Below are 26,940 nucleotides of genomic sequence, written 5' to 3'. Positions count from 1 at the left end.
TATATGAAGCAATTTAAAAGAGACCCATATTCCCAATCTGAAGATTTCACGACGGGTATATTCCAAATTTCTGGGTTATTTGCACTACTTTTTCTCAATTGGTATGGTACTGGTACTTTTTCTAGTGGGTCCAAAAATTGCTGGTACAACGTAACAATGGAATGAGTTTTCGAGGGGTGCTAGTTGACTGATAACATGTAATACTATGCCATTGATGCAACAGTGTGTTTTAATTGTTTTACTGAGAATGAAAACTGAATTCATAAAAAACATTTTACTCAGTATGGTTGACTTTAAGGTTAGGAAAAATACTGATTAAACCAGTGCAAAAACATAATTTTATTTCATTATATTGTCAGGTAGTAACCCGTTATAACTTTGTTGGATGATGTCACAACAAATCTGAAGCAATAATTGAGCCTTGCTCTTGCAAAAATGGGGCTTAATGCATTTGCATAAAATGTTGTCAATAATTAGCCTGTGCAGTTATAAGCACCGGATGATCAGGGACTCCACTTTCTGCTTTTACAGACTTTTTCATTTAAAACAGATTTCTTCTAAACCATAATCTAGTGTGGGCGGGAAGTGTAGCCCCTGATTGACCTTCGCCAACCGCACATGCATTAAAGCTTTCAGTGCGGGAACAAAATTTTGAAGGCCTTTGCAAACAGTTTGGATCCAGATGAGACGCCACAGATCCAAACTGTTTGCTATTCTGATAATATTCTTTGAAAAAAAACGAAGAAAATGCTAATTTTAGAAATTCAGCAGACGACATTTAGCAGACGACAAATTTCCCAGCATGCAACTTGGGTTAAGCCAAGTTATCTCAGAATGCTGTTCAAATATGTTAGAATAACGAATTCTTATCAAATTAATGTACTTATTTATAAGACACTATGGATAATGGATATTATGTCCGCCTAGCAACTGGGAGGTCAAAGATTTGATCCCCACCACGGGAGCTTTCTTCAAATCTACTCCAAAGACACAAAGTCTGGTTCTACCCAGGAAACGACTCAACAGTGTCACTAAGCCTAAGGCGTTTGATGCATTCAAGCTCAAGTAAAATAGATTTTAATTATCTTAACGTACCTTTCTTGTAGTGACTGGTACCTCTTCTGCAAGGCAACTCAACACAAGCTGGGCCACACTCATGAGGAAGTAAATGTTGGACATCACAAATCCCAGAAGAAATGTTTCATACTCCTGCAATGTCCACATTTTCTGGTCACAATAAACATTCAACTCAAATATTGATTTAATCAAAGTTCAAATCAACCAACATTTATCATTATTTGTGTATCTATATCAGTTAAACTATCCAAGAAATGTTTAATACTCCTGAAATATTCAGAATTATATCAATGCCTATACTTAACCCTATTATACTCTGATACACACTTTTACCCCTTTGAACTCCCAGAAAATCAAATTAAATTTAAAGTAACATTACTACTCAAAATCAACGAAAATATCGTACTATTGTTCGTAAAATAAACTTAACCAATTAAAATTCAGTGTTCCTTTTGGCAATTGCCAAAATCTCAACGCCAGATGTGGTCTGGTAAAATAGATGTTTGTAGATACAAAATGCTCGTTTTTATTATTGTTTTGTATATCTATTCATACGACACATGAACACTAACATAGTTAACCCTATTATACTCTAATACACACTTTTACCCCTTTGAACTCCCAGAAGATCAAATTAAATTTAAAGTAACATTACTACTCAAAATCAACGAAAATATCGTACAATTGTTCGTAAAATAAACTTAACCAATTAAAATTCAGTGTTCCTTTTGGCAATTGCCAAAATCTCAACGCCAGATGTGGTCTGGTAAAATAGATGTTTGTAGATACAAAATGCTCGTTTTTATTATTGTTTTGTATATCTATTCATACGACACATGAACACTAACATAGTGTTTGTGTGTCGTATGAAATGATATATTCGTGGGAATTAATTGTGGCCACAAATAAATACAAACGAGCATTTTGTATCAACAAAAATCTATGTAATCATACCACGTCTAGCATTGAAATTTTGGCTATTGCTACAAGGAACACTGATTGTTAAGGTGTTAACTTTATTTTACGAAATACTTAACGAAATTTTCGTTGATATTGAGCGTCATAGACACTTTAAGACCTTTAGATTCAAGTTTTAAAGCCTTCATTTCCAACCCTAAGATGAGCAGCAAATAGCATAAAACCTGAACAGACTGCGGGTTCCTTTGCATTTCTTGGGTACATTAAACATGTTAAATATTCATCTTAAATATTCATTAAAGCATTATCTTGGCATATGAAACATGTTAAATACTCAACAAACATAATGCATTGACACAAAATAAAAATCTATCAAAAAATGTATTACTTTTTGTAACTATAGCCTGCAACCCGGGTGAGTCGCGGTACTTAAGGAATATTCATTTGCGTCTAGAAACCATCTTCAAATATCAGATAAATAATTTATAAGACAAACATATTTGACTTAACTTCATTGGAAAATAGCTTTTTTATGACGAAAATCCTTCAATTTTAACTGCGGTATCAACAAAACAACACCACTGTCCGCCATTGTTGTTTATTTTCCCTCCCGGTTGACTCGCGGTAAATAGGTTAAACGACACTAATATAAAATTTAACATGAATAAACATAAAGATCTGACATACCATTCAAAGTAACAATCAATAACGTATATAACAATTAGAACATATGGAATTTAAGACATCAAATAAAATAAATATCACAGTTATGTTCAAACAGTGTCTAATTTTATTTCTCAATATTCAAATAACTGTTCATGTTCATTCATTCTTATGCTTTAGAGCCTGACCTGTCGAAATAATTTTTAAAAAATCGGTGGTGTGTAACCCCTTCACAAAGAGAATAATATTGGTAGTGTCTGACCTAAGCAACCGCAAGCAGACGAACTTAAAAAGTGAAAAAGTTGAAAGGGAAATTTCATTTTAACATGGATTTTTACATAATTTTGGTTTAAACTGATGTTTTGAATCGTTTTTGGGTAGTTACTTACCAAAACTCTATTCATACTGGCAGCAAAAGATGTTTTCTGTCAGATTTCAAAAGTAGGTCACGCAGGTTTGTTTACAAACACAATCCAGAGGGCGCTAATGAAATACCGCGAGTCAAAACGACCCGCGACTCAACCGGGTTTGAGTATACCTGTTGAGCTATCAAATAAAACTTGTTTTGTATTCCCATAAATGAGTCGCGTTCTGAGATAACTGGGCATAATGCATGTGCGTAAAGTGTCGTCCCAGATTAGCCTGTGCTGTCCGCACAGGCTAATGAGGGACAACACTTTCCGCTTTTACAACATTTTTCGTTTAAATGAAGTCTCTTCTTAGCAAAAATCCAATTAAGGCGGAAAGTGTTATCCCTGATTAGCCTGTGCCGACTGCCAAGGCTAATCAAGGACAACACTTTACGCACATGCATTATGCCCAGTTTTCTGAGAACAAGGCTCAAATAAATTTGAACCATGTTATGGGAAAACTGTTCTAAATGAATGTGCTTGGTGTTCTCTGAGATTAGTGTGTGCAGACGCCACTTTCTGCTTTAACTGGATTTTCATTAAGAGAATTTCTCTAAACTAAACATACTTGTCCATAAAAAGTGTAAAGTGTTGTCCCTGATTAAACTGTGTTGACTGCACAGGCTAATCTGGGATGACACTTTATGCGCATGCATAAAGCCCCATTGTGGCTCATTTTTACATTATGACATGACAACATTAGCCTGACCCTTGTGACATCTTTTAGCATAAATTACCTGCATGAATAGTGTGTCTTATTTTTTTATTTCATGTTTGGTTTTGTTTGTGGATGTGTCTTTAATCAATTGCACTCACTTGCAAAACAGAAAGTACTGAAGTAATCTATTCAAGGTGAGAAACTTTGATGATTCTGTAATATATATGCATAGGTTAATGTCCGATTAGTGGTGTTAAGATTTAAAGGAATTTTTTCACAGATTGGTAAAATTGTGATTTTCAAAAAATCATCATAGATACAAACAAGAATGCAAACATTAAATTTAAACAAGCGAAATAACACTCCTGACTAAAAACATGTTTAAAAGGTTGGTTCATTAATGTATAATCCTCATGTGAAGTTGGTAAAATAATACCTGTAATAGATGATAATTATAAAGCCAGCGTGGCATAGGGGATGCACTCATGCTTTTGCCCGGTTTCAAATCCACGGAATGTCAATTTTGTCTATTCAACTTTTTAACTTTCAATTGTAATTATGCAAGACTTAAAAACATTATAGATTTGTTAGTTAACTACAATTACATTTTAAAACAAGTGATGTGTTTGTCAGAAACACAATGCCCCTTATTGCGCTGCAGGTTTAGAAATTATCTCCCTTTTAAAGCTTATTACTTCCCTTGGATTGTATTTTTTTACTGTTGACCTTGCAGGATGACATTGACCTTGATTTTTCACCACTCAAAATGTGCAGCTTCATGAGATACACGTGCATACCAAAATTCAAGTTGCTATCTTCAATATTGCAAATAGTTATCGCAAAAATTTAACCCAGGTTAAAGTTTTGGGACAGAATGACAGACAGACAGGCCAAAAACAATATGCCCCCGATCATTCGATCCGGGGGCATAAAAAAAAACACTAAAATCTGCGCATACGTCCCTTTAATAAGTAACGCATAAATAACGTATGTCAGACTTATTTAAAACATTATAAATTTGTTAGTAAACATAACAAGACTTTTGCCAAGCAATATATGTCCCCTACCGGCTCCATCATTGTCAGAAATAATATTTATATATATTTGTTGCCTTAGTAACCAGAATTTTTGATGTAGGAACAAAATGAAATGACATGCATAATGTCCTTATTGATATCTATCCATGTTTCAAGTTTCATGAAAAAATATTAAGAACTTAAAAAGTTATCCCAGAATCCAGAAAAGTGTGACAGACTCACAGACTGACGGACACACAAAGCGCAAACCATAAGTCCCCTCCGGTGAAACCGGTAGGGGACAATAAATTACATTTAAAATACAGGAAAATCTTAAATAAGTAACACATAAATGTATTCCATATCTATTATTTTAATATTAATGAAACATAAGCCCAAGAACCATGAAACCAGATATTTGAACAAATAAAACAATATTTTTGCACAGTGGATATGGTGTCTGCCTAACGACTGTGAGATCAAGGGTTCGAGCCTAACGACCGTGAGATCAATGGTGTCTGCCTAACGACCGTGATATCAAGGGTTCAAGCCCCACTGTGGAAGCATCACCCGGTATATACAGAGCTAACCTTTTCAATCAAGTATAGGTAAAAATGGATGACGTAGGCTAGGTTGGACTACATACCTTTTCAATCAAGCATAGGTAGAATGGGCTGACAAAAGTAATCTTGGACTACTTACCTTTTCAATCAAGCGTATGTAGAATGGGATGAGGTAAGCAATGTTGGACTTCTTACCTTTTCATTGAAGCATAGATGACATAAGAAATGTTGGATTATGTACCGTTTCAATCAAGCGTAGGTAAAAAGGGATGGGGTAAGTGATGTTTGACTATTTTACCTTTTCAATGAAGCAAATGTTCATTAGGATGACGTAAGAAATATGTTGGACTACATAGCTTTTCAATCAGGCATAGATTGAATGGGATGACATAAGCACTGTTGGACTACATAGCTTTTCAATCAAGCGTAGATAGTATGGGATGACGTTAGCAATGTTGGACTGCTCACCTTTTCAATCAGGTGTAGAAGAATGAGATGACGTAAGCCATGTTTGACTGCTCACCTTTTTCAATCAATTGTAGGTACAATAGGATGACGTAAGCATTGTTGGACTTTTTATTTTTTCATGTAGAATGGGATGACGTAAGCGATGATGGACTACGTACCTTTTCAATCAAGCGTAGGTAGAATGGGATGACGTAACCAATGTTTGCAATCACCCAGTAAATAAAGAGAACTCCTGATGTTACGATGCCCTTTCTCCGTTCCAACTCTATATATACCGCCACTAGGACCTGAAATGCATGTAAACCATTTGCAAATGGTGCTTAACACATGCACAAAAAGTGTTTCCCAGATAAGCCTTGAAAGTCTGCGCAGGCTTATCAGGGACTACACTTTTTTGCCTAAACTGGATTTTTGCGCTAAAATGAGAAGTCCTTTAAAAGAAACAAAACCATTTGAGTGGAAAGTGTCATCCCTGATAAGCTGTTGGGACTTCACAGGCTAATCTGGAACGATTCACACATTCATTAAGCCCTGGTTAAAAAAGATTATCTTTTTTTTAAACATTGGATCGGAAACTTAAGGCTTTTTTTTCCAGAAAATAATTCATGTTAAATGCAAATACTTTTTATCTGGACGAGAATGTTCTTATTAAACATTTGAATGCAACATGCAGAAACTATTTTCTTAAAGTGACTTTTAACATTTTCACAGTATAATATACTGAACTTACTATACCAGCTGACGAACCCACCTGAAGGGAGTATTTCAGGCATGACAGTAACAGTTCTACTTATTTTTTTATAGATATAATATTTCATTATTGTTCCAGTCCATTCAAAACAATGGCTGACAAGGGGTATGTCTGCTGTCCATATATGGCTATAGTGAAACATTGTGAACACTCTATAAGTCACATCTTTATGCAGTTCTCATGAAAGTTGTAACATTTGTCTAAGTTATACTTAGACGAGTTTTAAAAATAAATACTGTCTGATGGAAAACCTGGCCACCATTGAGTGGGTCAGTTTTTTATCTTAAAATTGTTAAAGTGAATCTTTATGAACACTCTAGAAGTCACTTTTTTTGCCAAAACATCCTTAAAGGTGCTTAGAACATTTGTTCTTATGACTTGATTGCATTAAAAAGCCGAAGGTTCATTGAAACACAATCAAGTCCGTTTATCTGTCCGAACCTCTACTTGGTGTTTTTGAGGGAGATCGAAAGAACGCTCTTAAAGCAGGTATCAAACCCATAATCTCATGGTCATAAGATGGGCACCATATCCACTCCGCCAGGGCATTCTATATTGAAGCCTTACCATTGTGACGGCTTCAATAAGAGGCCCCACGAAACTGGCCTGCCAGTAGGTCTCCTGTTTTCTGTTAAGCTCGTATGCCCGGTGCGATAACTCCACAATGAGGACTATCATTTGCAGCACTGCTATCACCTGAAACATGTGACACTCCCGCCCATGATATATGCTCTGCGCTTTGGGAAAGGTTTTTAATGCATACGCGTAGTGTCATCCCAGATAAGCCTGTGCAGTATGAAAAGGCTAATCAGGGACGATTGTTTTATTGTATTTTTAATTTAAAGGAAGTCTTTTCCAAGCGAAAATCCAGTTTAGGCAGAAAGTGTTGTCCCAGATTACTCTTTAGGACAATCATCTTGATACAAAATAGGATGTCCGTAATCATGAAGCTAACCATCATCTATTCTAGTAAACAGGCATCAATATTGATCTGGTTGGTAACGAAACTCAGTAAAAACAAGCGATGTGTTTTTGAAACACAATGTTCCCATATATTTAACCTTTGACCTTGAAGGATGACCTTGACCTTTCGCCACTCAAAATGTGCAGCTCCATGAGATACACATGCATGCCAAATATCAAGTTGCGATCTACAATATTGCATAAGTGTACATAAAATGAGTGATTTTTACCCATATATTTGACCTTTTACCTTGAAGGATCACCTTGACCTTGACTTTTCAACACTCAAAATGTGCAGCTCCATGAGATACACATGCATGCCAAATATGAAGTTGCTATCTTTAATATTGCAAAAGTTATGGCAAATGTTAAAGTTTGCACAAACAAACAAACAAAGCAACAAACCAACAGACAGGGCAAAAAAACATATTCCCCCACTATAGTAGTGGGGGACATAAAAATGAAAAAGTATATATAACAGATAGAAACAAACACACACACACACACAAATATCTATAAAGGTGTGGAGGAGGGGGGCAGAAATAAATAAATAGCAGTATCTACCTATTAAAACAGAAGAAAATATCAATGAGCCACACTTTGGGAAAACAGGGCTTAATGCATGAGCGTAAAGTGGTGTCCCAGATTAATCAGGAACGGAACGTTTTCGCTTTTGTGGAAGTCCATTCTGAACAAAAAAATAAGTCGAGTCCAGTACCTTTACACACAAGCATTATGCCCATTTTCAAATGTTATGGCAAAGAAGCAACTACAGTAATCCTGACAGCTGACCTCACCAGTTTCAAAAGAATCTTCTATTTGCTAGATAACACGTTTGAGGGTTAATACAGAAGTTGCTATGCTAAGCAACACATAAAGGGTTGCTTCAAAAGTTACTAACAAGTTTCAAGCAATTCTTCTTGTTGCTAGGAAACACATGGGAGGGTTGAAAGGGCTTTTTTTGGCACGATTTTATAGCCGAAATTCGGCTATATTCCCAATCGCAAAAAGTATACTTTTTTCACAAAATTTGCTAAAAAATTCCCAATTGGGAAAAAAACGCTAATGACATCGGCTGTTTTGCTTTTTAACAAAGCTTAATCTGATCCGGTCTCGTACGGGTTTTAGACTATACCTTGATTTGGATAACATCGGCATTATCCATGTGCACAATATTATCCGTGTTGGTCCGGCTCTTATTATATTTGCGATGAAATTCATGATTCGGCTGAATGTCAAACCAAGATGACAGACAATTCAAAATATTACGTGAAAAAGATTCCTAAGCAAAATCCTGGCATCAAAACGAAAACAGTTGATTTTGTTAAGCAAGCGTCATTAAATAAACAAACATCATCACGAAGAACAAGTCTTCCCAATGAAACTCCTTCCATTGTTAATGAAAGTAATTTAATAACAAGTGACTCTTTTGCATCATCATCGTTAATTTCCCAAAGCAAAGTGCTGACTGATATTCAACATGTTGAAAGCAGTAAGACTCCAGAAGAAGATGAAGCGCCTCCTAATAAAATGCCGCCTGATGTGACTGAAGACTTTGTGTGAGCTTATTATGTGGAAAACTGTTGATCATGATGGTGTTTGTGATTGAAGATGCAGTTTTAAATCGCAATTTATTTTCCCAATTTCTTGAAAAAGCAGATAAAATTCCCAATTTCAAAGCCATGGGCTATCTTCCAAAAAAGCTGAAAAAGAGCCCTGTTGATACAAAAAGTAACTTATCAGTTTCAAGAGATTCTTCTTGTTGCTTTGAAAAACGTTCGAGGGTGGATAAAAACATCTCACCAGTTTCGAGAGAACCTTCTTGTTGCTATGCAATACGGTCGAGGGCCAATACAAAAGTTACACGTTTCAAGAGATTCTTGATGCTATGCAATATGTTCCAGGGTGGATACAAAAGTACCTCACCAGTTTCAAGATATTTTTATTTTGTTGCTAGGTATCCCATTTGAGGGTTGATACAGACGTTGCTATGCTCAGCAACAAATTTTAGGGTTGAAACAAAAGTTACACACCAGTTTCAAGAGATTCTTCTTGTTGCTCTGCAATACATTCGAGAGTTGATACAAAAGTTACTAACCAGTTTCAAGAGATTCTTCTTGTCGCTAGGTAACACATACAAGGGTCGATACAAAAAAGTTACTCACCAGTTTCAAGAGATTCTTCTTGATCCTGGGCAACATGTTTAAGGTTTGATACAAAAGTTACTTACCAGTTGCAAGAGATTTTACTTATAGCTGTACAACATGGTCAAGGGTCGATACAAAAGTTATTTACCAGTTTCAAGACATTTTCAGGGTTTTTTCGGGGTTGTGGGGGATGGGGCCTTTAGCCCTTACGTGTGGGAAATTTAAGGTGCTATTTTCCACTTTTGGGGAAAAATTGTGCACGTTTTTTCCTTATTGGGGAAAAATGTTAAGAGTCTTACTTTTACTGTTAAATGGGTTTAAAAAAAGACTGTTATCCTCTTCATAGATCAAGGTTTCTGGTTATTTTACATTTCATAAGACAATTTTACAGTTGCATTTCCCTGTTTTTCTTCCCCTTAAACATGTCCACTAATGCTTCCATGCCCTCCTCTGTCAATAACTGGTGTGGCCCTGACAGTTCTTGGAAACTGCTGATACGCATCAGAGCATTCAATGTTGGTTGTCCCAAGGTACAGAGCTCTGTAGCAATGTTGATGGAATGACAGAGTTATTCGCACTTTTTTTTTGGGGGGGGGGTCATTTGCTTTTCCAGTTGTGCGACATTTTGGTGACAATTAATGTAAAGCGAGTTTAAAGTTATCGTAAATCGACCAAGGGAGGTAAAAATTCGTCATAAAATGTATACCGTACAGTACGGCGTGTACAGGATGGCAAACATAATTGGATGGGTACCGTTATGTACAATTTCGAGCGAATTTGTTGTAAAATTCAATTGTTTTGAACTGTTTTATTGAGGGGAAAAAGCTTCCGCTGGGGGAATTTTTCAGTCCGGAAAGGAGAAAAAACCAGCCTAGATTGCTTGGGGAAGATGCAGACTGCGTCTGTTGTATATAAAGGTAAAATCCCCCTGATTTTTCTTGTTGCTAGATAACATGTTCAAGGATTGATACAAAAGTTACTCACCAGTTTCAAGCGATTCTTCTTCGTCCTTAGCAACACCTTCGAGGGTTGATACAAGAGGTAGGGAAAGTACACAACAGAGGCCAAGAACAACCATCCACTCGGGACCCAGACCAGAACCGTGTTCTGGAAACATTCTGTGAAACCTGGGTATAGTCTGTCATTTCCCCATGTTAATGACGTGTTCTGAAAAGATACGCAGTAATAAAAATCAAACTTGTACCGATTCTTGAAACATTCTGTGAATCCCGGGTATAGTCAGTCATTTCCGCATGTTAAAAAAATGTACTGAAAAGATACGCAGTTATAAAAATAAAACTTGCACCAATTCTTGAAACATTCTGTGAATCCTGGGTAAAGTCTGTCATTGCCCCATGTTAATAAAGTGAACTGAAAAGATACGCAGTTATAAAACTTACATCTGATCCATATATATATTTATATATTAAAACTTGTACAGTGTTCTGGAAAAATTTCTGCGAATCATGGGTATAGTCGGTGTTTCTACAGGTTAACGGAGTACATGTATTCTGAAAAGATACGCAGTTGTTAAACACTCTGGAAACATTCTGTAAATTCCAAGCATGTTGTGTCATTGTCAATTACGTGTTCTGAAAAGATATGCGGTTTATATGAAACATTCTGAAATCATTCTGTGTATCCCGGGTATAGTCTGTGTTTCTCCAGGTTAATGAAGTAATCTGAAAAGATACCCAGATATCAAACATTCTTGAAACATTAAGCGAATTACTGGTATAGTCTGTCACTTCCCCATGTTAATGAAGTATTCTGTAAAGATACCCAGATATCAAACATACTGAAAACATTAAGCGAATTACTGGTATAGTCTGTCACTTCCCCATGTTAATGAAGTATTCTGAAAAGATTCACAGTTATGAAACTTCCACTCATGACTGGATCTTCAGTCCGTCCTGTGTACAGCTGCCAGTCAAGGATAGCAGTCAAAGTGGCTGCTTTAGTCAGGTAGCTGCTATATAAAGTGAGGTGACCCATACTAACGCTTGACTGGTCATTGTCCACTTTGGTACTACTTAAAAGTACCCCAGTTACTCTTAAGTATACTACAGTTTACCCCAGTTACGGAAAATATACTACATTGTACCGGGAACACTAATGCTAAATTGGTTTTTGGCTCCTCATTTTTTCAAATTAATTATGTAAATACACATTCAGAAATCTTTGATTGAAAAAAACAATACCGTTTTATGGTATTAGGTAGAATGTTTCACAACATCAGATTTGGGGATGGAATAACACTCTGGTACAGTCTTTTATCATACCGCAACATTTATATCTGACTGATATATGTTGCATGACATATTTTTGTTATCGGTTCAACAGGAAGTTGGTATATCAGTTCATGTAAGGAGGTAGGTCTTATTACTTGCTAGGAACTATTAAGTCATCAGTTTAAGTAAAATAGAATCAGATTAAACAAAACAAACAATCTGATGTATAATATATTTTAGACAGAAAAAGGCATCAAAAACAGCAACAAACATATTTTTACAAATATTAAGAGCAATTAAGTGCTCATGATGTCAGTATAAACATGTCAAACATCTAAAATAATAGTCAGTCCCGCAAAAAAAAGCAGCGTCATATCGTTTTTTTCATTATTTCTTTTAAAATGGGGACGTATAGGTATGATAAACAGGGCTGTTTGTAAAACATGCATGCCCCCCATATGGGCTGTCAGTTGTAGTGGCAGCCATTGTGTGATTATGTTTTTTGTCACTGTGACCTTGACCTTTGACCTAGTGACCTGAAAATCAAAAAGGGTCATCTGCCAGTCATGATCAATGTCCCTATGAAGTTTCATGATCCTAGGCGTAAGCATTCTCGAGTTATCATCCGGAAACCATTTTACTGTTTCAAGTCACTGTGACCTTGACCTTTGACCTAGTGACCTTAAAATCTGTAGGGGTCATCTGCCAGTCATTATCAATATACCTATTAAGTTTCATGATCCTAGGCGTAAGTATTGTTGAGTTATCATCTGGAAACCATTTTACTATTTTGAGTCACTGTGACCTTGACCTTTGACCTAGTGACCTGAAAATCAATAGGGGTCATCTGCCAGTCATGCTCAATGTACCTATTAAGTTTCATGAACCTAGGTGTAAGCGTTCTTGAGTTATCATCTGAAAACCATCTGGTGGGGACGGAGACCCCACCACACCAGTGCATAATTTAATCTGCAAATGCGGTCCTAAACTGCATCAAAGAACGAGTCACTGTGACCTTGACCTTTGACCTAGTGACCTCAAAATCATTAGAGGTCATCTGCCAGTCATGATCAATGTACCTATGAAGTTTCATGATCCTAGGCATAAGCGTTCTTGAGTTATCATCCGGAAACCATCTGGTGGGGACGGAGACCCCACCACACCAGTACATAATATAATCTGCAAATGTGGTCCTAAACTGCATGCAAGAACGAGTCACTGTTACTTTGGCCTTTGACCTAGTGACCTCAAAATCAATAGGGGTCATCTGCCAGTCATGATCATTGTACCTATGAAGTTTCATGATCCTAGGCGTCAGCGTTCTTGAGTTATCATCCGGAAACCATCTGGTGGACAGACATACGGACGGACCGACATGTGCAAAACATTATACCCCCTCTTCTTCGAAGGGGGGCATAAAAACAGGTTACTGCCTGATTGTTTCCTGTTCTTCTCTTTTTATTGGCCGGGTGCCTTTAAGCGTATTTTCTGTACCCAAGTTACATTACAGCATACATAAAGAATTCATGAGTTACTTTGAAGTAGTAAGCGAGCCAACTATGATCAGTTCAGCCATACTTTATGTAGCCTGCACAGGCTAATCTGTGACTTATATTGACTGAGTGCGTTAAAGTATTGTTAAGTATTTGTGACGTCAACGCCATTTGCCCGGGGTATATGTAAGTATACTTAAGAGTACCCGGGGTACATGTGAGTAGTACCAGAGCCGACAATGACCAATTGAGCGGCAGTAACCTGTTATTGTCTATATATTTGCCGGATGCATTTAGGCGTATTTTCTGTTCCCGTTGTACATTATAATATACTTTTTTAAAAGAGTACCCAAAGTACTTTTAAGTACTACGGTACCCCAGCCGACCGTGACCAGTTGAGAAATATTTGATAAAGCCTGCACAGGGTAATCTGGGAAGAAACTGAACGCACACGAATTAAGCCCTGTTTTCTCATAGCGTGGCTCATACATAATTATACAATTTTAGCCTGTAGTATCCATCATTTCATGAACACCTCAGTTAATATTTAATAATTTCGCAAGCTTAACAATCATGCTTATGTATATATGACTGCAAAAACAGCAACATCAAATTAAATATTTAATTTTTGCCCATGTAAACATTGTCTGTTAATTTTGCATAATGTACCACAGGTACTTGAAAAAAAAATTGGGTCCTTATATATATTATAATATAAGGACCAAAAAAAATTTCAAGTACCTGTGAAACACTGTAATGTACATAATAATGTCTATTTATAGATCTTTGACCAACTCAGTGAAGAATTTGGTTGCGAATTCAACTTTGTATGCTTTTCTGATATATGACAGTGAATTTATTCATATGAAAGATAAAAAGTACACATACCCATAATGCTTCACCCCCGCAGAACTCTTTCATTGTATGCAATTCACCAGTAAACGAACAATTTAGTGTTTGACATTTACCGGCAAGTACAGATCGTTTCACAACATGTGCTCGATAATCTTCGGTAGTTTCCGTCCTCAACCGATATCAGCCGGGAGTGCAATCGTAACACTTTGTCCCAATCGTGATACATCGGCTATCTCGGATTCCTATGAAATAAATCGTCTGCTGATCCAGAGTGTCTGAACGCATCGGACACTCTGGATCAGCAGACGATTTATTTCATAAATCAATCTCTGGGTTAATGGTCGCCATCTTTCGAACTACTTTCAAAAGTACAACAACAACAATAACAGAAGAAGACAATTTTAATTGCGAAAAGTTGAAAAATTGAGTACATGTGTCACGGTTGTTGAGTGAAATAGTGTTATTTTCAACTGTGTATGAAGCATGTGAACTGGTAGTGGAATAACCGAATTGTTGGTGGAAATGGAATTTAGAAATATATCTAATAATTGAATTCATCATCGTGTAGAATAATCATCAGCATCATTTCTGTGGAACATTGCACAATTCAAAAAAACAAGTGTTTCATAGCTATGGTGCTTTTGACATAGTTCACTAACCATCAAGACTGAAATGATTCATGCACACAGGTAAAGTAAATAATTGAATTTGTGCAGAATGTTTATTTTTTACAAATTATTATTTAATTTGACCAATTTATTTTAGATTGATTGCACTGAAACTCAAAGTCTAAAGCTTAGTAAGACACTTAAGCCAGTTTTCTGAGAAGAAACAATACTTGTTCAGAGTATAGCAGGATCATGCAGCCTCTGGTTTATTTATTTGGCCTCGGCCTTTAACCTGGGTCGCTTTGATTTCAGGTGTTTAGCCCCCATATCAACAAGGCTCTCGACCCTATATGTAGTTATTCATATTGTTTAAAGATTTTGAGAACCCTCACTCGGTGCCAGTGGGGATAAAACAGGGACCTTCTTATAGCTAGATGAATGCATCAAATATGCCAGCAACACTTTATAATCAATAACTTTATAATTGATGATTCTGTTCTTTTAACTACATTACTCATTTACCAAAACAATGTGAAACACATTTTTATGCCCCCAAAGGAGGGCATATAGTGATCGCACTGTCCGTCTGTCTATCCATCACACTTTGCATTTAGGTTTCGAAAAATGCTCATAACTTCTATGTCGCTTCAGATGTAACATTCATATTTGGTATGCATGTGTATATGGACAAGGCCTTCCCATACACACACAAATTTTGACCCCTTTGACCTTGAACTTAGGGTCGGCTTTTAGGTTTTGAAAAATGCTCATAACTTCTATTAAAGCGTTTATCGGGGGCGTATGTCATCCTACGGAGACAGCTCTTGTTTTTGCTACTGTCCTCTGCACAAACCATGATATATCTGCATATATGCCTCCAACCAAATCAGTAAAACTATTTGTCACTTAATTACAGTAAACTTATTGCATGTTAACTTTTCAACAATATATATATACATGTATATATAATTATATATAACAGATCTTGAAAAAAAACTCACATCAAACTTCAAATTGTTTTAGTAAATTATAGGCTTTAATTGGTATTGTGACATGGACACCACTCATGCATGCGACTATACAATTATACAACTACATGTATGGAGCACATTATTTATGAGAAATTCCAATACATCAACATATCGTCTCAGATTTAAGGCAGATAATCTAGTGCTTTTTTGCTGCCATTTTTACTATTACACATTTTTTCATTTTATGTTATGATGCATTGATCTTGTTTCTAAATTAACCAAGCAATCATGTTAAACTTTTGAAGAAAGATGTTGTCTGATAAATATAGAAAATATAATCACTACAAAGTGAACAAAATTCAGTTGAATACTGTGACCAACAAAGATTTGCCAAAGAGCAATTCAGATCATGATTTAAATTAAATACAAGTAATATGAAAGTCTGCCTATTGGATCCCAGTTAAGACTTATTTGTCAAATCTGCACATTAATTTTCCCTTAGCCATGTAGAATTGGGGATTAAATACCATCAAGTCATGTAAAAAGGAGCAGGGTATAGCACGCTGCTATTGATTTCTTGAGCTTTCACATGAATTTTACGGGTAATTTTCATACAACAAATGATATTATGTAGTGTAATGATAAAGCATTATGAGCACAAATTATATCTCTTACTAGTGGTGCAAAAATCATTTAAGTGTCACATTTCAAAAGAAAATTTATATAAAAAGGTATTATTAATTGTTAAAACGTTATAAAAGGTTATTTCAATACACTAAAGCATTTAATTACAAGAACAAGTGCATTTTATGTCCATTACAATACATGTAACAGTATTGGCATTGTATTTATCTGCATTTGATGTGCATTTAATACACTTAAAAATGCAGACAAGACACACTTCTAACAGAAACAAATGTATTTTTTTCTGCATTTTTCCAGCATTAATACTCTTCAAGTGTATTTTTTATCATCCCAAATACACTTTACCAGGAAAAAGGTATGTTAAAATGCATTTTTAGTTTGTTTTAAGTATATTTTCAAATGCATTAAGACACTCTTTTCTTTTGCAAAAAATGTTGAACAAAAACTTGAAAATATTTAATATACTAAAGTGTAGTAATAATTAAAGTTTTGTATGAGCATCAAAAACAGTGTCAAATTCATACCAGTGCCTATTTAGTAGCAGTAGGCCTTATATGGTCTACTTGTGGTAGAAATAATGCATTTTGTATAATACAACATACATAAATTAAAAAATATAGCTGCCCATACAGTTCAATACAATGTTCAATTAACTACACTATGCAAAGTTGAAATATGACATCAAGCTTGGAATAATCTTTTCAATAATGAATAATATGCTGTTTTAATTTATAAGTGAAATAGACACTTGCATATAAAAACTGATTTTAAATCAAAACTAAATGTTTAATTTGATTTTTAGCTCCACTGGCCAAAGGTCCTGTGTCCATCGTGCATCCATGCATAAACTTTTCCTTTAAACATCTTCTCCTAAACTACTGGTCCAATTCTGATGAAATTTCTTAGGAATGTTCCTGGGGTGTACCTCTTTCAAATTTGTTCAAATTATGCCCCTGGGGTCAAATTTGACTCTGCCTTGGGGGTCACAAAATTGAAAATTTGCTTAAATAAGGCCTATTTTGTGAAAACTTTCAAAATCTCCCGTCCATAACCATGGGGCCTAGGGCTATCAAATTTGGTATGTAGAGACATCTAATAGTCCTCTACCAAATTTGTTCAAATTATACCCCTGGGGTCAAATTTGACCCTGCCCCGGGGGTCACAAAATTGAACATATGCTTATATAGGGTATATTTTGTGAAAACTTTACAAATCTTCTCGTCCATAACCATTGGGCCTAGGGCTACCAAATTTGGTATGTAGTGGCATCTTATAGTCCTCTACCAAATTTGTTCAAATTATGCCCCTGGGGTCAAGTTTGACCCTGCCCCGAGGGTCACAAAATTGAACATATGCTTATATAAGGCCTATTTTGTGAAAACTTCAAAAAAATTCTTGTCAATAACAATCCGGCCTAGGGCTATCAAATTTGGTATATAGTGACATCTAATAGTCCTCTACCAAATTTGTTCAAATTTAATCCCTAGGGTCAAATTTGACCCTGCCCCGGGGGTCACAAAATGGAACATATGCTTATATAATGCCTATTTTGTGATAACTTAAAAAAAATCTTGTCCATAACCATTAGGCCTAGGGCTACACAATTTGGTATGTAGTGACATTGTATAGTCCTCTACTTAGTTTGTTCAAATTATGCCCTTTGGGTCAAATTTGATCCTGACCCGCATGTCACAAAATTGAACATTATATACGCTTATATCTTTCTTATTTTGTGAAAACTTTAAAAATATTCTTGTCCTTAACTCTAGGACCTAGGGCTACCACATTTTGTATGTAGTGAGATATAGTAGTCCTCTACAAAGTTTTCTCAAATTATGCCCCTGGGGTTAAATTTGACCCAGCCAAGAAGGTCACAAAAGTGTACATGTGCTTAAATAGGGCCTATATTTAAGTATTTGCACATGCAGAGAAATTTGTTTCAGGCTTTTTTCAGCAGTGGAGTGATACAGGGCCATCATGGCCCTCTTGTTTAAATACTCAAAAAATGAAACCGTGTTCATGCTTGCATGAACACAGTTTATAAATGCTGTCAGAATTATAAAATATGCAATTACTATAAATACAAATGCCAGGGAAAAGTGCGTTTTGTACTAAAAAATTCGAATAAATATTACAATAATACATTTTGAATACTTTAGTATGTAATTAACAGTTTTTGTCTGAGAAAATCACTAAATTTTATATATTTATTCAAATTCACATAAATCATATTTCAAAAACACATCATTACTTCAAATCCTTTCACACAATACTGAAAAAAAAAGCACAGTTTCTGATTGTTATTGATTTTTTATTAATTAATACATGTACCATTTTTTAATCTTGATGCATCCTCAATTGTATAATGCACATCTTAATCTGTTTTAACAATTATAATATAAAGATTAAGGCTGACTCAGTAAAATAATAATCCATGATTTCTGCAGTACTTGCTGACAAAATAGAAATACTGCTGTGATATTATCTATCTATCTAATGGGATATTAATTTGGCTTCAATAGAAAAAAATCAAAGCATACACATGTATAAAATGTGTATGTATATATTAGTTAAACTTAAATTGATTGACCATCGATAAAAGATATTATAATATATGTATGTATATATATATATATATATCCTTGTAAAACTAAAAATTAAATATGTATGTTTCTATTACATCATAAAGGACTTTTATTTTCAGACAAAGTACAGTGAAGCTTAAAACAGTATCCAATTGTAACAGTCAATTTTGGGAAAATCAACCTTATAATTATTTTCTGTGTTGGCCAATGTCATAATTGGTATAAAATGTATATTGAACTGGAAGTTCTCTTTATTTTAAATGATAACATTTGCTTGGTCAGCCATAATTGTCACAATCAAGTGGTCTTTTTACACTGTAGTTTTCTCACTGACTATGGGTTTGTTCTGAGAATGAGCCACACAAAGTATCGTTGGGGAGATGAGTTGTCAATTTAATGTTTATCAGTCTTTCATAATCCAGTATACCTGTAAAAAGGGAATTTGTAACTAATAATCACACAATATACACAATTAAAATTGTATGCATTTAGATTTATTTAGTACTGCACATTAATCATTTTCCAAAAATATGTAGCAACATTACATTATATAATGCTGCAATACTAAAGTAATTTACTAATTAAAGGTCGCTGATGTGTAATGGATGTGGTGTCCACCTAATGATCTGGAGGTCACTGGTTTGATCCCCAGTGTGGGAGCATTCTTAAGAAATCTCCAAGAGACACCCAAGTACTGGTTCTAGGCCCAGGAAACGAACTCAAGAGCATTTCACATACATGTACGTAGTTAGTACTTTAAATTTAATCGAACTAAAAAAGGGTTAAAACTAACAACTGAAACCCTTATTAATACATTTTATTTTGAATCAAGCAAATGTGGAAATTCATTAAAAATAATGAGTAAAATTTAAAAATTCTACTTTAAAGTAATCATGATAATTTAGACCATTTTCAGAATATTTAATGATGATGATGATACAATTATATATTCCCTAAATGATAAAAATAAAACATGTAATGTTAATTTATGAAAAAAAAACGTTTTAATTTTATCAATATCATGGTAATTACAACTAAATACAGGCAATTAGATCAGAAACTTGCATTAATTATATTAACCCATTCATGCCTAGCGTCCTGAAAAAAAGGACATTGCAAACAGCGTAGACCCAGATGAGACGCCGCATAATGCGGCGTCTCATCTGGGTCTGCGCTGTTTGCTTAAAGAAATTTCTGTAAGAAATATTCTAAATATAGAAATAAATATACCAGACACCCCTACTTTTGGAAATAAATTGATCCAATTTAGAAGGATGGGTGAGTCCACTGGGCATAAATGGGTTAATGAACAACCCAGACATTTGTAGTGATTTATGGTCACTATTTCATTTGATTAACGTTCTATACATTACCTGTCATAAAAGGTATTTTTTAGCCAGTACTACAATCGGCAATGATAGTCTGTATTGCATACATATTCCAACGTCTATTATCGATTCGCTTCCTCAAACTGAACAAATATTTAATGTTTACATCGCGAAACGTAATGCATCCAGTTTCACTTTCGGTTTGGTTGGTTTTGTAAACACCGTAATTTCATCTTAAAAATTGGATGATAGGGTGATTAAATAATAATGGAAAAGTAAATCACTTGGATAATAGGTCAAAATGCAACACAAATGAACGTTAATAGTGCTCTTAATATCAAAGTTTCGGTAAAAAGTTTGGCGCTAGTTCAACGCGCATGTATACAGCCTCATAACAATAGACTGACAACCTTTTGGGTAGTAAAGTAGTAATACAAGGCAATATGGCGACCGTTAGCCACGAGGCCTATCTTACGGAGGAATCCGAGATAGCCGATGTATCACGATTGCGCATCGGACAGTGGGCTACACAATCGGGACTCCTCGGACAAATCCGCCATATCGGCGATCGTCTCTCGGGTGTATTTGGTGGAAGGATATGTCTAACGCCTCTAGGCGGAAGATATTACACCGAAAATATAGTTCGGGTTACACACCATTAAATTTGCACTTAATTAACTGATAATAAAGATATAGAAGGACCAATATCTCTGAGGAGTAATATAATAGAATATTTGTTTCTGTTATTGTTAAACATTAGATGTCATTACATACAAACTATCAAATGTTAATTAACCCTTAAAGCGCTGGAGCGGAATTTTAAAGGCCTTTGCAAACAGTTTGGATCCAGATGAGACGCCACAGAACGTGGCGTCTCATCTGGATCCAAACTGTTTGCTATTCTGATAGTATTCTTTGAAAAAAAATCAAAGGAAATGCTAATTTTAGAAATTCAGCAGACGACATTTTAGCAGATGACAAATTACCCAGCATGCAAAGGGTTAAATGTTTTGAAAGCCAATTAGTTGTTTCTTGAAGTGTAAACAACACCATTATTCAAACTTAAAGAACCAGTATTTCATAAATTGCATTAATTACCAGTACAACATTGCGGATGTTCTGCAGGGCGAAAAACTTTGAGATTTAATCCATATGTTTAGGTTCTATACCATAAACAAGCGTACAACACTGTACAGTGGTACAGGGAAAACTCTTCTGTGTTATATAAGAAATAGTAAAATCCACCTAGATCCCCCCCCCCCCCCCTCAAAAAAAAAACAACAACATTATAGTGACAAGCCAGACAGTCACAAACTATATACAAGCCATATGGCCCTCAGTGGGGTTTACTATTACCAGTATTGAGATTACTATTACCAGTATTGAGACACCTAAAGGGTTTCGCAGGATGGATTAAGTGGAGAGCTTGATTGAATTTGAAAACAATTCTTTCTGTGCATTTGATGATGGCAACCATACAGTACTTCTGGTAGATATTTTTTATATTTTAGCCTAGGCAACTTAATTCCAGATGTTGTTATTCTGGCCAGGCCGATACTCTTTAGCTGGGCAACCAAAACACTAAATATGGTCAACTGTGCAGGCAACAATTGTAACTAGAAGTGGCGCGGCAGAGGCCGACGCGTATCCCCACGGCGCATGTTTGACCCAGTAAGCATTTAAATGAACCTGGTGGTGAATATAATGGATCAGCCCTGTTTTAGCCTTAAGTGTAAATTGGTTATTCCAATACTGTGGAGACACCAATAACACCTATAAACAAATTAAGAATACAGTTTTTTATGCCTCCGGTAGGGTGGCATATAGTTTTTGAACTGTCCGTCAGTCTGTCTGTCTGTCCTTCCGTCTGAAAACTTTAACATTGCCCTAACTTTTGCAATATTGAAGATAGCAATTTGATATTTGGCATGCATGTGCATCTCATATAGCTGCACATTTTGAGTGGTGAGGTCAAGGTCATCCTTCGAGGTCAAATAAATGGCTTCAAAGCGGCGCAATAGGGGGTATTGTGTTTCTGACAAACACATCTCTTGTTTTTAAATGAAAAACCAAAGACATTGTTGGAATTTGACTTATTTAAGGCATCGTGTATACATTTTAAAACTCAATTTTCCACAATATGAAACAACTTTTTTAAAAGGCACCAATAAATGCTCCTCCATCCCCTATGCACGCTAAACCAAGAATCAGTTTTTTTTTATAAGATTATCCTTCAAAATGGGCAAAAGTCCGGGGCAATACTGTCAAAATGCCCTTTAACAACTCTTGTGGCATGCAGCTGTAGTCTATTTTCTCTGTATTTTTTTTAACAGCGAAACACATAATGTCATCATCATAGATGTATAGCTCAGAATTCATTTTATACTATATGAATTTGTTATGTGGTCTTATTCATACAAAATAACCTGGATATTTATGAAAAAACACCATCTCCCTGTAAAGAGAGATGGCCTTTGTTCACCATTAACATTTATATATTCAGTAAATTGTAAACAACAAACATGAAAAATTTAGTCCCCCAGTCATCGAGTTTTTAAAGAGTTCAACTTTGCTTAAGTAATAATGCATCAATGTTGATTCTAACAAAAAAAGAGAAGTCATTTATGCCTAAACAATTCTGCTTTCCAGAAGCAAGGACGTCAAACACAAGCTTTAAACCATTTATCGTCTTAATTATTAAACAAGAGGGCCATGATGGCCCTGTATCGCTCCACTGCTGAAAAAAAGGCTGAAACAAATATTCTCAGCATGTGCAAATACTTAAATATAGGCCCTATTTAAGCACATGTACACTTTTGTGACCCCCTGGGCTGGGTCAAATTTAACCCCAGGGGCATAATTTGAGCAAATTTTGTAGAGGACTACTATATCTCACTACATACAAAATGTGGTAGCCCTAGGTCCTAGAGTTAAGTACAAGAATATTTTATTTTTACAAAATAAGCAAGATATAAGAGTATATAATGTTCAATTTTGTGACCCGCGGGTCAGGGTCAAATTTGACCCAAAGGGCATTATTTGACCAAACTTGGTAGAGGACTATAAGATGCTACTGCATACCAAATTTGGTAGCCATAGTCTGAATGGTTTTCGACAAGAAGATTTTAAAAGATTTCACAAAATAGGCGCTTTATAAGCGTTTATTCAATTTTGTGACCCCCCGGGGCAGGGTCCAAGTTGACCCCAGAGGCATTGTTTGAACAAATTTGGTAGAGGTTATTTTAGATGTCACTACATACCAAATTGGGTAGCCCTAAGCCCAATGGTTATGGACTAGAATTTTTGAAGTTTTCACAAAATAGGCCTTATATAAGCATATGTTCAATTTTGTGACCCCCGGGGCAGAGTCAAATTTGACCCCAGGGGCATAATTTAAACAAATTTGGTAGAGGACTATTAGATGTCTCTACATACCAAATTTGATAGCCCTAGGCCAAATGGTTATTGACGATAAGATTTTGAAAGTTTTCACAAAATAGGCCTTATATAAGCAAATTTTCAATTTTGTGACCCCTGGGGCAGGGTCAAATTTGACCCCAGGGGCATAATTTGAACAAATTTGAAAGAGGTTCACCCCATGAACATTCCTGAGAAATTTGATTAGAATTGGACCAGTAGTTGAGGAGAAGAAGCTATTTAAAGGAAAAGATAACACGCGGACGGACGCACGCACGACGAACACAGGACCATGACATAAGCCCCGCTTGTCTTTGACCAGTGGAGCCTAAAAGAAATTCGGCGTATAGCCTGATTTTGTTATATAGTATGAAAAATAACATTTTTATTTGATTCTGTAGTAGAAACAAAGAAGAACCCCTTTCTTTTCAAAGTAAAAGTTTTAGAATTATGTTATTTTTATTTTTTTTACATTTTTTTTTAGTCAATATAGTACATACAATGTATACATGTATATGATCATACAACAAAGTGATTGTACAAAGCAATAAAGTTCAGACATGTTATACAAGATATGCTAATATACATACTTTTTTTGGTTTCCTTAAGATTAAGAAATTATTTTTTTTTTAATGGGTTAATATGTTTTTACTTTGGTTGTTTGTGATATGTGTTTTTTTTAAAGAGAAAAGAAAAGAACAACAGAGGAACAGTTATGAAAAATGATGAGTTGTATAAAGTGGGAAGAAAGCATACTGGACTTGTGTGTTTTGTTGTATATTCACAATGATCTTATAAGATTGAAAAAAAATATACACAAATATTTTAGAAAGATAAACTAACATTAGAGTGAAATGTATATAAGTGGACAAACATTATGAAAATTGTATCCGATTCCATTTTTGTTCAAAGAATTGTAATGTGTCATTACTGAGGGCAATTTCTTTCTCAATCTGGATTTTTAGTTTAAGACTATGGAAAAAAACAATTAAAATTTTGCACTTGTTTTTTGTACTTCATGTTAAAGATAAAAGATGTTTAAAGGAAAAGTTAACGCGCGGACGGACGCACGCACGACGAACACTGGACCATGACATAAGCCCTGCTGGTCTTTGGCCAGTGGAGCTAAAAAGATATTCGGCGTATATCCTGATTTTGTAATAAAGTACGAAAAATAACGTTTTTATTTGATTCTGTTGTAGAAACAAAGAAGAACCCTTTTCTTTTCAAAGTAAAAGTTTTATAATTATGATAAATTGCCAGGACATAATTATGGGCCTTTGTTTTTGACATCTGATATCATGTGAACCTAATAATGGTGCCCTAATACGAATGATACATGACATGAAGTAAAACAAAACAAAATTACTGCGTAAGTGTGTGTGAGAATGAGATAGAGAAAATTATAAAAAAACAATGAAAATTTTATTTGCATATTAAATACAACACACTTTTACAACAAAAAGTATTGTTTGTATAATCAATATGAACATAATCTAAGTTGCTGCTAATATGGGATCCCCACCAGGATTTGAACCTGGATTTCCTCTCCATATAGAAAGGTGTGTTTGCTTACACTATAAGGATGTTCCAATTAACAGCAATAATATTGGTTACAATAATTTCTGTAAACTATATTAATTGTTTAATTAAGTCTTGACACAAAATGTGTAAATTAACGTTTTAAGCTTTTTAAAAACAATTTATTCTCCATCCATTTTTTAAGGCAACTGTCACATTGATAATGACATGTATCATAAGGGCTCGCCTTTAAAGCTGCTCTGGATCAGGAACTCATGTTTTTCCACCAGCACTGAACCTGAAATCAGAAAAAGATTATTTAAAACCACTTTTTTGTTATAGAAACAATTAAATGCCTTTTTTATTTCAATTGATAATTGATCTCCATAAAAATCTGGACACATAACCCAACAACTTGTTGAAAATGTGTTTGCTTATTTACATCTGTGAGTACATGTGTTGGTACATGTGACAGTGAGGCGGTAAGAAACTGCAACAACTAAATCGAAACAAATATTCAAATAACTACAATGGTATGTTTCTTATGCTAGCAATTAAGTAGCAAATAATGAGAATAACTAAATATGACATTTTGGGCTGCACAAACTATTAAGATCTATATAATGTTCAATGAACTTTATATACAAACAGGGCAGAGTTGCAACATTTTACAAGATAAACGTTTGATTACTTGTACGGTAAGAAATAAAACTTTATAATTGATGTAGCATGCATCAAAATAATCCCAAATAGTTTAAACAAAAAACACAGAAATATTAATTGACTAGATAGTAGATTGACATGAACAGACAGTAAAATAGAGTTTTGGAATGGTCATGTTCATCAGATCATGTACAAAAGTGGGACAATCATAGCTCTACACAGTTTCCAACTAGTATTTTCAATGTAAAAGAAACAGATAAAGAAAAAAAGATGTACACAGAACATATGCTTGGAAAGTTCTGGGATTACTTCATCAAAATTTCTTCAAGAAAGTATAATGTACTGAAAAGTTTAGCTTAATAAAAAAAAAAACTTAACAATATATATATAATGTTACAGATATTCACATATAAACATTGTTACTGAACTCAACAGAAAACACTTTAAAAGTTTCAATGACTTAACATATCGTTGTTGAAAAAAAGGGGCGCTTGCTGCACTGGTAACAACAAAATTATATAACGCGATAATTTGCTCATAAAATGTCCATAATCAAGAATTAGGTCAACATTGTGGGCAGTCAATCGTTTGGCATATGGGTGTTTGAACTAAATTGCAACCGATAAACAAAATGGCAGCAAAAGCTATTGATGCTATGTACATTGAAAACCCGCAGAACTAGATATAATAAGCGCTTGGTGAAATCTACAATTAATTATGCTCACCATCTTGAAATAAAAAGTTCTTCAGCAAGCGTCGATTCTTTCTTGGATCTGATGCGCAATACACACCTGATCAATTATTATGCCACTTGAAGTGATTAATAGTAATAACACATTTAATTAATATATCAGTGAACTAAATCGTGCAACAGACTAACACTAGTATAAATTATTACATTTTTTGACTTGATACATTTGACATGTATAACTATGCTGTTTACAAATTTAGATAAGAGTGGGTCTCACTAAACACTGCAAAGACACACA

General features: G+C 35.0%; 1 protein-coding gene across 6 annotated transcripts in view; it reads right to left on the bottom strand.

Moving 5' to 3' along the window:
- The window catches only part of LOC127880966 (multidrug resistance-associated protein 1-like), a 121,132-nt gene extending 106,759 nt beyond the window's left edge, over positions 1 to 14,373 (bottom strand). For 3 of the 6 annotated variants that reach the window (XM_052428482.1, XM_052428481.1, XM_052428486.1), the window contains exons 1-5: positions 14,247 to 14,373; positions 10,619 to 10,801; positions 7,092 to 7,220; positions 5,932 to 6,060; positions 1,096 to 1,209 (exon numbers count right to left, since the gene is read on the bottom strand). In XM_052428482.1, coding sequence (XP_052284442.1) covers positions 1,096 to 1,209; positions 5,932 to 6,060; positions 7,092 to 7,220; positions 10,619 to 10,801; positions 14,247 to 14,279 — 588 coding nt within the window. In that variant the 5' untranslated portion in view covers positions 14,280 to 14,373. Of the gene's footprint in view, positions 1 to 1,095; positions 1,210 to 5,332; positions 5,340 to 5,388; positions 5,397 to 5,444; positions 5,455 to 5,931; positions 6,061 to 7,091; positions 7,221 to 10,618; positions 10,802 to 14,246 lie in introns of those variants that run through there. The other 3 variants (XM_052428483.1, XM_052428484.1, XM_052428485.1) reach the window with 3 other exon arrangements.
- Between the last annotated feature and the right edge of the window lie 12,567 nt (positions 14,374 to 26,940).

Source organism: Dreissena polymorpha, chromosome 5 (genome assembly GCF_020536995.1).
Source record: "Dreissena polymorpha isolate Duluth1 chromosome 5, UMN_Dpol_1.0, whole genome shotgun sequence".
NCBI classification, from domain to species: domain Eukaryota; kingdom Metazoa; phylum Mollusca; class Bivalvia; order Myida; family Dreissenidae; genus Dreissena; species Dreissena polymorpha.
Note: the sequence above shows the minus strand (reverse complement) of the source record. Positions and strands in the feature narration are given on the sequence as shown.